The sequence below is a fragment of the Garra rufa genome, chromosome 22 (assembly GCF_049309525.1).
Source record: "Garra rufa chromosome 22, GarRuf1.0, whole genome shotgun sequence".
Lineage (NCBI taxonomy): Eukaryota > Metazoa > Chordata > Actinopteri > Cypriniformes > Cyprinidae > Garra > Garra rufa.
The window spans coordinates 41,779,776-41,791,482 of record NC_133382.1 but is presented as its reverse complement, the minus strand read 5'-3'; the positions used below and the strand labels follow the sequence as shown (position 1 = coordinate 41,791,482).

The following is an 11,707-nucleotide window of genomic DNA, read 5'->3' as shown; positions in this document are numbered from 1 at the left end:
GTTCCATGAAGATTTTTTGTAAAATTCCTACTGTAAACATATCAAAATGTAATTTTTGATTAGTAATATGCATTGTTAAGAACCTAATTTGAACAACTTTAAAGGTGATTTTCTCAGTCTTTTTGATTTTTTTGCATCCTCAGATTTCTGATTTCAAATAGATGTATCTCAGCCAAATATTGTCCTATCCTAACAAACCATACATCAATAAAAAGCTTATTTATTGAGCTTTCATATGATGTATAAATCTCAGTTTTGTCAAATTTAACCTTATGACTGGTTTTGTGGTCCAGGGTCACATATGTCACAGTAAGTTAGAAATGATTGTAATTTTGAATTAGTATGTCATAATTTTGATTTATGTTCTAATTTTGACTTTTTTTTAATATCATTAGGGCTGAGTATGTAATTATAACTTTTCAAGTCATTTTGACTTTCATAAATGAAGGTTTCATCTCAGAATTATGACAATAGTGTGTGTGAACTATACTAGATTTTCAAACTTTATGCATCATAAAAAATGTTGTGTAATTGTGAACGCAGCCTGTGTTTACATCCAGACGGATACATGAAATGCTCCAAAAATACACTTCCGTTTAAGAAACGCTGTCGGAGGCTCAGCTGAGGATATTTTATCTCTATACAGAGCTTGATGTTAATATGAGAAATATTGTTAATATGTACAAGTAAATATAACAGCCTTATGTGAAATAAATCTCTCCAGGTTTGTTTATGTGCAGAAAGGGCAGCTGTATGTAAAAGCTAACGGCCATTTGAATTGGTTTTTAATATTATTTTTTGCTTTGGTAAATTATTTTTTATTGTTCGTACACTTGAATGCCTGTTCTGATGAATACGTCGCGTAGCAAAAAAATATACACGTGCAAATCATTTTGAACTATGTGACACGAGTCTTCCCTTTTTTATGAAAAAGACGAATGATTTTAATATCGGATTCTAAATCACCTTTATCTATCAAATCATCTCCATATCTGATGTCTGTTTTCTGCTTTAACTAGACTAAGACACAGCTCATTCACACAGGAAATGGGTTTTCTGTTTGTTCCCATGAAGATGAATGTTTATGGTGACTCTCACTGTGTGAAGCAGAAATAAAGCATTTGATTGTGATTTTTGCAGATCTGTATGTGCTTTAATGATGTCCTCAACAGACCAAAACTCAATAAACTCATCTCTAATCTCCAGCTCCACGCACTTTTGACTGATATTTGTGTTATTATGCTTAATTATTGACTCTGTGAGTTCATGAACTGCTTTTAGTGGATGATCATTTACTAACATTCAGTTCGCATTTCATTTTTGCCATGACTAAAGTCTTTTTAAAAATCATTTTTATATTCATTCACATGTATTATTTATTATTTTTATTTAATAATTCATGCATCTTATAAAATTACTAAAACAAACTGAAAACTTAATTTAGCATTTAGAATAATTTAATTACAAAAAATTACTAAAACCTAAATAAAAAATCTAAAAAAATGAAAGCTAGATACATAAATATTAAAACTTTAACTGAAAAAAAAGAATAATAAAAAATGACAAAAGCGCTACAAAATTACTCAAACTGAACTGAAATACAAATAAACCTAAAATAAAAATGACAAAAGCACAAAAATTACTGAAGAAATATCGTAAAATTATGAAAAACCTAAACTTAAGAAATAGTAAAAAAAAGCTTAAAACTGAAATAAAAATAAATCTAAATAGATATATATTTTTTGAAAAATATAAAAAAGACAAAAGCTCAACAAAATGATTTGAAAAAAACAAAAATACTTAAAACTTATATGCTTAAAACTAAACCTAAATCTAAAAATATATAGTTTTTAAATACTTAAATTACAAAAGCACAACAAAATGACTAAAACTTAATCAACAACAAAAAATCTGAAAATATATTTTTTAAATAGCCTACTTCAATAAATGACAAAAGCACAACAAAATGACTAAAACTTAAACTAATAAAATACTGAAAAAATATCAGCTCAAAACTGAAATAAAAATAAATCTAAATAGAAATATTTTTTACCAATATACTAAAAAAATGACAAAAGCACAACAAAATTACTAAAACTTAAACAAAAAAACTGAAAAATATCAGCTTAAAACTAAAATAAAAATACATCTAAATAGAAATATTTATTACAAAAACTACTAAGTTACTAAAACTTAAACAAAAAAAACTGAAAATATCAAATTAAAACTAAAATAAAAATAAATCTAAATAAAATATATATTTTTAAATACAAAAACAAATTACGAAAGCACAACAAAATTCCTAAAACTTAAACTAAAAAATACTTAAAACATATTTTAAAACTACAATAAAAATAAATTAACTTAAAATATTTTTTTTAAAAATTAAAAATGACAAAAGCACAACAAAATGACTAAAACTTAAACTAAAAAATACTTAAAATATATCAGCTTAAAACTAAAAGTAAATCAAAATAAAATGTAAAAAAAAACAATATGACAAAAGTACAACAAAATTAAATACTGAAAAATATCAGCTTAAAACTGAAAAAAAATCTAAATAGAAATATAAAAAAATAATTTAAAAATATGACAAAGCACAACAAAATTACTAAAACTTAAAACAAAAAAAACCTTAAATAATATCAGCTCAAAACTGAAAAAAACTATATATATATATATATATATATATATATATATATATATATATATATATATATATATATATATATATACACACACACACAAAAAAAGCCTAACAAAATTACTAAAACTTAAACTGAAAAAATATCAGCTCAAAACTGAAATAAAAATAAATATAAATATTTATTACAAAAACTACTAAGTTACTAAAACTTAAACAAAAAAAATGAAAATATCAAATTAAAACCAAAATAAAAATAAATCTAAATAAAATATATATTTTTAAATACAAAACAAATTACGAAAGCACAACAAAATTACTAAAACTTAAACTAAAAAATACTTAAAACATATTATTTTAAAACTAAAATAAAATAAATCTAACTTAAAATATAAAAAAATGACAAAAGCACAACAAAATGACTAAAACTTAAACTAAAAAATACTTAAAATATATCAGCTTAAAACTTAAAGTAAATCTAAATCAAATGTAAAAATAAATATATGACAAAAGTACAACAAAATAAAATACTGAAAAATATCAGCTTAAAACTGAAAAAAAAATCTAAATAGAAATATAAAAAAATAATTTAAAAATATGACAAAGCACAACAAAATTACTAAAACTTAAAACAAAAAAATACTGAAATAATATCAGCTCAAAACTGAAAAAAACTAAATAGAAATATATATATATATATATATATATATATATATATATATATATATATATACACACACACACAAAAAAAGCCTAACAAAATTACTAAAACTTAAACTACAATTCATGTGTCTAAGGGTTTATTTTATTTATTTGAGGCTTAATACTTTTGAACTTATTTTTTTTTTATAAATATTTACTAAAAAGTATTTACTGTAGTCATGAACTTACATCTATTTTTGTTTTTATATTAATATTTATAGCTACATTCGTGAGGTATTTTTTTATTTACATTTATTTTACTTGTAATATTTGATATTTAACATGTTACTTAAATTTAGTTGTATTTAATTTTGAGGTTGTATAATGTATCTTACATAAGTGTATAATTATTTTAGATTCATTTCACATTCTTCACATACTCATCTATTATTTAGGTTTGTGAATCAACATGTGACTGACACAAACCCGTTCGCTCTTAAACGCTTCCGTGTGAGTGTTCAGCTCTTCCTGTGTGTCAGTATTAACTCAACGGCGGCAGCAGCAGCAGTCGATAACCGGAGTCAGCATGTTATTCATTAGCAACCGGGTTAAATTCTGTTCGCTGGCGTTCACCGCGGCGCGGATGTACGCCACCGGAGCTCAAGCCAACAACAACCCGATGGTGTTCTTCGACCTCGCGGCGGATAACGAACCTCTCGGTAGAGTCACCTTCGAAGTAAGTGTTAGAGGAATTACGAACTCTACTATGCTGAAGGCTCTGAGGTTTAGCTTATGAATATTAATGACGTAAAGCGACGTTCGTCCAGATTAGTCTGTCTGATTGGCTGATGGACGCTGGACGCTAGCGCTTATGAATATTAATTAGAACGCGTGGCTTTAGTTTTTAAAGTAACGGCCAGAGCCATAGAGAAAGTTTCGAGCTAATTAATATTCATGAGCTCAGCCTTCGCTATAGTAGCATTATCATAACCTTTTTTTTTATTTTTTTATTAAACCTTCAAATAACAAACAGGCATTATCGTCGTCTTTCGTTTTAAACACTACATCTAAGCAGCATATAATAAACAAAATAGTACAAAAATAAAAAATTAATTTAACACAAAATAAATCCAAATAAGTTGACAAAAGTTTAGAGAACTTTAAGGCACTTTTGATTTTAAATGTTTTGTGGATTGAAATAAATTTTTTTAAATGCTGTGACACAAAGATAAACTTTAACAAATCTACATTTTTGTATGTAAAACTTTGCTACAGTCAACATATTATCACAAAAAAATTTCTTTGTTTTGCATGAAGATACCAAATTTAACAATGTGATAGTCAAAGTTAGGTGTTGAATTTTTCGTCTTCAAACATTCATACAATCTCTGTCATAAAGTATTTGACAATAGTACAATTGTAAAAAAAAATAAAATAAAAAAAAGATGTTCCTAAGATTCGATATCTTTTAAGCAGAAAGTACAAGCAATATCATAACCGGTGAAAATGTATAATAATTGAATATAAATATAAAGAAAGAAATATAAATGTTTTTTAAAGCTAATAAAAATTACAAAAGCAGTAAAATTTAGTAAAAACGAAAGTAAAAAAAAAAAAAAGGTATATAAATATTAAAACTGAAATAAAAAATAAAGTTAAATAGAAATCTTTTAAAAACTAATAATGACAAAAGCGTTAAAGTTAAATAAAAAAATAAAGCTAAACATATTAATTTAAATAATAAAAATGACAAAAGCACAACAAAATTACTAAAAAATCTAACTAAAAAAAAAAAAGAATAAAACAAACTCAAAAATATATATAAAAAAACCTAATGAAAATGACAAAGGTGTTCGATTTTTCGTCTACAGCCACTCATACAGTCTTTCCCAGAAGTATTTGACAATAGTACAATTGTTAAAAAAAAAAAAAAAAAGTTCCTAAGACTCGATATCTTTTAAGCAGAAAGTACAAGCATTATCATAACCGGTGATTATTTATAATAATTGAATATAAATATAAAGAGAGAAATATAAATGTTTTTAAAAATGATGAAAGCAGTATAAATGAGTAAAAACTAAAGTAAAAAAAATAAATAAACAAAAAATAAAAAATGGGTATATAAATATTAGAACTAAAACTAAAAATAACGTTAAATAGAAATCTTTTAAAAACCTAAAAATGACAAAAGCACAACAAAATCGCTAAAACTTAAAGTTAAATAAAAAAATAAAGCTAAATATATTTTTTAATAATGAAAATGACAAAGGCATATCAAAATGACAAACTTAAAAGCTGGAAAATTAACTAAAAACTGAAGAAAAATGACTGAAAGTGAAACAAAATTAAACTGAAAATCCCCTCAATTTAAATAAAAATAAATCTAAACAGAAATATAAAAAATAGGTGTATATTAATATTAAAACTAAAACTGAAATAAAAATAAAGTTAAATAGAAATCTTTTAAAAACTATTATTGAGTCAAATAAAAAATAAAGCTAAACATATTATTTTAAATAATGATAATGACAAAAGCACAACTAAATTACTAAAAACTCAAACTAAAAAATTATTTTAAAAAAACTAATGAAAATGACAAAGGTGTTCGATTTTTCGTCTACAGCCACTCATACAGTCTCTCCCAGAAGTATTTCACCATAGTACAATTGTAAAAAAAGATGTTCTTGAGATTCGATATCTTTCAAGCAGAAAGAACAAGCACTTTAAACAAAACATCGAAAATATTTTAAATTTATAATGCTTCTCTTTATGCAATTTAATGCAATAAATTTGCATTTAATTTTTTGAAATGTTCAAAAAAATACCGCTGTGGTTTCTAATGTATTTACTTTGCAATATCATTATTTTACAATTATGTTCTCTTCCTGAACTTTAGCTGAATGCGGATGTTGTGCCTAAAACAGCAGGTAAGTGTTTGAAAATGCTTTATGTTTCTTATATTGTCTTTACTATTTTGCATATGCGTGTATTACATTAGCATGGATTTGCTCCCATGTGTTTTCTAGAAAACTTCCGAGCTCTGTGCACAGGTGAGCATGGATTCGGATACAAGGGCTCCATCTTTCACAGAGTAATTCCTCAGTTCATGTGTCAGGTGAGCTGCTCCTCTTCAAGATCACACACGCCTGCATGAGCTGCATTACGCTGCTGGGCTCGGCTTTCGCTCAATGCTTTGTCCACAGAAGCACAGAAATATGGCCAAAAAGTCTAATCTATATTTGGGTGTTGTGTTTATATGACAGCAGTGTAACGTGCTGCAATCTGAAATAGTGGAAACGGATGAATTGTATCCAGTTGCATGGTTCATGTTACAAAATCTCTTTTAATGACTTGCTTTTCTTGTCCTGACAGAAGAGCCGGATTAATCATACATGACTAATTTCGCATTTAATGACGTCTTTTGTTTCTTATGTGCTAATGTTATGTCTCAGATGTTTCTTGCATGTGCTTATGTGTGATTCAGTGAAAAACACGTGTATGCCTCATGTGTTTCCATTCATTTGTTTGTCTTAGGGAGGAGATTTTACTAATCACAATGGAACCGGAGGAAAGTCCATCTATGGTCCCAGATTTCCAGATGAGAACTTTAGGCTTAAACACACTGGACCAGGTAAAACTCACCTGATTGCTCTTTAGGAGTTTTTGCTTTTTTTTTTGTTTATTAGATGCTGTGTTTCATTCTTTAGTCTATGAATGTTTTTCATTCTGAATGTTTGTTCATTGTTTAGTTTACAGATCTGTTTAAAGATCTTCTTGATCTTCAGATTGTCTGTAGGAACACGTATGAGCCTCTAGATGGCGCTATAAGAGCTGTTAAAAGTCCAGTCTTACTTTTTACTAAAACTATTCAAATTGTTTTTGTTAATTGAAATAAAGCTAAAACAAAATACAAATATTATATGAAAGCATACATATAAAAAAGTAAATTAGAAATGTTGCTTTGGTAACTAACTTGAATAAAATAAAGTTCTAAAACAAACTGAAAACTTCATTTATCGTTTATATTAATTACATTTAAAAAAAGTGAAATAGACCTTTTTAAAAATGCTAAAAAAAATTACAAAAGCACCACAAAATAACTAAACCTTAAATAAAAGCTAGTTACATTAAAACTAAAACTGAAATAAAAAAAATAAAGTTAAATAGAAATTGTTTTACAAAATGACTAAATTAAAATACTGAAAAAAAGCTCAAAACTGAAATAAAATATATTTAAACAGAAATAAAAATGACAAAAGCACAACAAAACAAACTCAAAACTCAACTCAAAACTTGAGCTTACAAATCTAATAAATAAATCTAAACAGAATTAAAAAAAGCTAATAAAATGACAAAAGCACAACAAAATTACTAAACCTTAATAAAATAACTTAAAAATATACAAATAAAAGCTAGTTACATAAGAACTAAAACTGAAATAAAAAATCAAGCTAAATAGAAATATTTTTTAAAACAATAAAAATGACAAAGCACAACATTACTAAAACCTAAATGAAAATACTGAAACAATACAAGCTCAAAACTGAAATAAAAACAAATAGAAATATAAAAAAATAGTAATAAATGACAAAAGCACTACAAAATTTTTAAAACTTAAACTAAAAATTCTGAAAAAATGTATAGAAAAATTAGCAATTGCTCTCCAAGTAATACTATACAGTAATAGTACATAATTAATACTAAAGTGACACTACTTTTTTATTTTTACTTACTACTTTTTCAACATTAGATAGATATACTATAACTATTATCAACTATTAAGCATTTAAGCATAAAAACAATAAGTGTAATGCTGCTTTAAAATGTTGTTGTTTTTCTAAAAAAAAAAATATTTAATTTTTGTTTAATTTCATTGCATTTTTGTCTTTGTTTTTCTGAGCCAAAAATAAATATCATACATGTTACTCTACTTTACAGAAGACACCCACTAAAATGTCATTTAGTGTAACAACCTTGTCAGGCATATTTACAACAAAAATCAATTTATGACATATTAAAAGATACTAATTAGTTGTAATTCTACATTTTTACAATTTTCCACTATCCTAGGTTTTCCCATTTGTCAGTAAGAATTTATTACTCATTTAAAACACAATAAAATTGAATATGCTCCCCTATTAGTTGTTATATTTTAATATGCACAAGTCAGAATAAGCATGTTGTTTGAGTTTTTACATAAATATTGTTACACTGATTGACAATGTAACATTATTTCAACCACATTTAGACATTTTATACTCCAAAAACGTTTTTGAAACCCTAAAAGTACTTTACTTGCATTTAATGTGCTTTCTATGGACATTAAATCACTTTTGTACATTTCTTTTTATGTGGACATCTTAACGTCTATGACCCAGATTCATGCCACATTATTATTATGATTTATTTTAATTTTTTTTCTTTAGTCTTACCTATTTAAATGTTCTTTCTGTTCTCACATATTTATGCATGTATGTATCAGGAACTCCTTTAAAAAAAAAAAAAATTCCTTGTGTTTTTGCACACACTTGCCGAATAAAGCTAATTCTGATTCTGAAATATGCATTTAAATCAGCAGCTGTCTGGATATCGTTATAACCCTTAATTATAATGTTTTTGTGTGTTCAGGTATTCTGTCCATGGCTAATGCCGGACCAAACACGAATGGATCCCAGTTCTTCATATGCACAGTCAAAACTGAGTGGTACATGAATCATCTTCGTCAATCTACTTTGATTTGATGTGAATTTGAATGAGCGTTTGTGAGGTTAAGCATGTGTTTTGCAGGCTGGACGGGCGTCACGTGGTGTTCGGCAGCGTTAAAGACGGTCTGGATGTGGTGAGGAAGGTGGAAGCGCTGGGCTCTCGCTCGGGAAGAACCGCCAAGAGAATCAGCGTCACCGACTGTGGAGAACTCAAGTAGAGTCACGAGTCCAGCCATTTCACGCGTTTCTACTGTCCTGCTGCGGATTCACAGACTACTGCATGTCCACAAGGGCTAAAAGCTCCATAATGTGAAACTTAAGACACTTTTGGGTTAAAGGAATAGTCTTTATTTACTCGCTTTCATGTCTTTGCAAACCTGTGTGACGCTACAAATTTCCATGCAACACCCAAGGAGAATTTTTAGGAATCGGCAAGCCATTCTTTTCCAATGAACAACAATTTATAGTGACCGGAAAAGGCAAAAACCAGCATAAAAGCACTTCTGCAGTCATGCAGTTTTAAAGTCACGGTCACTATGAAACGGTACTGTGTGGAAAAACTATTTTCTCTTCCAAGGAAAAAAAACGAATCAATACAGGTTTGAAATGACATGAGGATGAGTGAATACTGTTAGAATGATTGTTTTTTTTTACATGCATTATTCCTGTACAGTAACATCAACTGTGAATTAAGGCCATTTTTAATGTCATTCTCAGGTTATACTGCTAAAAAAAAGTGTTAACCCTCTGGTTGTGACCTGGAAAAGATTGACCCGGCCATTTTTGACAAGTGTGATTTTTGTGCAAATTGACACAAAATTAAAGCATTTAAAAGCAAACTTTCTGATTAAATGTTAATGCATACTAGTCTAAGAAAACTGCTCATTTTTATGTTTTATCTCATATTGTGAAAATTATTCATAAAGTCTTTTTTCACTCAAATTCAAGCTGCCTATTTTCAAATAAATGAGTCCTACGATTAATCGGATGCAAATAGAAACACAAAACCAGTCCTAAATGAAAGAAAACAAGTTGACAAAAAGATTGAATCCAATATTTGGTGATAATATAGCAAAATGAACGATTTATAAGCAGTTGTTTGGAGTCGGGTCATTTTTGACCCGGAACACCGCAAGTGTGACTTTTTGCAATTTTGTACAAAACAAAAGCATTTAAAAGCAAACTTCCTGATTAAACATGAAAATGAGAAGAGAGAATCAGTGCAAAAATTTGGAATATTTTTAATATTGTGAAAATTATTCATTAAAAAAAAAGATTTTTTTCACTTAATAAGGTACCCACTTTCAGATGAATGAGGTGTATGATTAATCAAATGCAAATAGAAATAGAAAACCAGTCCTAAATGAAAGAAAACAAGTTGACAAAAAGATTGAATCCAATATTCGGTGATAATATAGCAGAATGAGAGATTTATAAGCAATTGTTTGGAGTCGGGTCATTTTTGACCCGGAACACCGCAAGTGTGACTTTTGCAATTTTGTACAAAACAAAAGCATTGAAAAGCAAACTTCCTGATTAAACATGAAAATGAGAAGAGAGAATCAGTGCAAAAATTTGGAAAATTTTAATATTGTGAAAATTATTCATAAAAAAATATTTTTTTTCACTTAAAAAATGAGGTACCCACTTTCGGATGAATGAGTCCAACGATTAATCAGATGCAAATAGAAATAGAAAACCAGTCCTAAATGAAAGAAAACAAGTTGACGAAAAGATTGAATCCAATATTTGGTGATAATTTAGCAGAATGAGAGATTTATAAGCAATTGTTTGGAGTCGGGTCATTTTTGACCCGGAACACCGCAAGTGTGACTTTTTGCAATTTTGTACAAAACAAAAGCATTGAAAAGCAAACTTCCTGATTAAACATTAAAGCACACAAGTGTGAGAATCAGTGCAAAATTTTGGAATTTTTTGTTTCATAATTTGAAAATTAATCATAAAAAAAAAATTTCACTCGAAAGCAAGGTGCCTACTTTCAGATAAATGAGTCCTACGATTAATCAGAAGCAAATAGAAACACAAAACCAGTCCTAAATGAAAGAAAACAAGTTGACAAAAAGATTGAATCCAATATTTGGTGATAATTTAGCATTATGAGAGATTTATAAGCAGTTGTTTGGAATCCGGTCATTTTTGAGCGGCGAACATCAACCAGAGGTTTAATGTGGACTGAGAACGGAACTGGAATGCATGAGAATATTAATTATGGCCAGTGTGTTTCAGTATTCGTCGCCTGAGTTTGATTAATAAAGCCGAGAGCAATAAGACGTGATGTTGTAGTAGTTTATTTGTATTTACAGTTTACTCTGCTCTTGAGAAAAAGAATATAAGGCACATTTCACAGGTTATTAATGGCACATTGTCTTTATATGAGCGCTAATATTTCACAGTCTGAGTTACTGTCATTCATTCCTGCAGTGCTGATGATCTGAATCTCATACAAAACTGCATTCACACTTCAGAAGTTTGTGCTTGAATCCAAATGCACTTCAGTCTTAAAAATTGGTTTTACATTTGAAAGCATACATGCACATGCAGATTTAGCAATAGATGTTTAAAAATACCACAAAAGTAATGCTTTTGGTCTTCATTTTCAACATTAGATTTAGAGTTTTATCCTTTCAGACCAGGTGCACTTTGATTGAAAACTGTTTCACTGCAAAAAATGCTTTTCTTAGTTAGATTTTTTGTC

The 11,707-nt window shown here is 27.8% G+C and overlaps 1 protein-coding gene across 1 annotated transcript; it reads left to right on the top strand.

Annotated features, from left to right (window-relative positions):
• Positions 1–3,816: 3,816 nt before the first annotated feature.
• On the top strand, positions 3,817–11,282 carry LOC141297711 (peptidyl-prolyl cis-trans isomerase A-like). Its single transcript, XM_073828159.1, has 6 exons — positions 3,817–4,022; positions 6,183–6,213; positions 6,313–6,401; positions 6,821–6,917; positions 8,915–8,990; positions 9,074–11,282. Exons 1-6 carry the CDS (start codon positions 3,873–3,875, stop codon positions 9,207–9,209), a joined length of 579 nt encoding a protein of 192 aa, XP_073684260.1. The 5' UTR covers positions 3,817–3,872; the 3' UTR covers positions 9,210–11,282.
• The last annotated feature ends 425 nt before the right edge of the window (positions 11,283–11,707 follow it).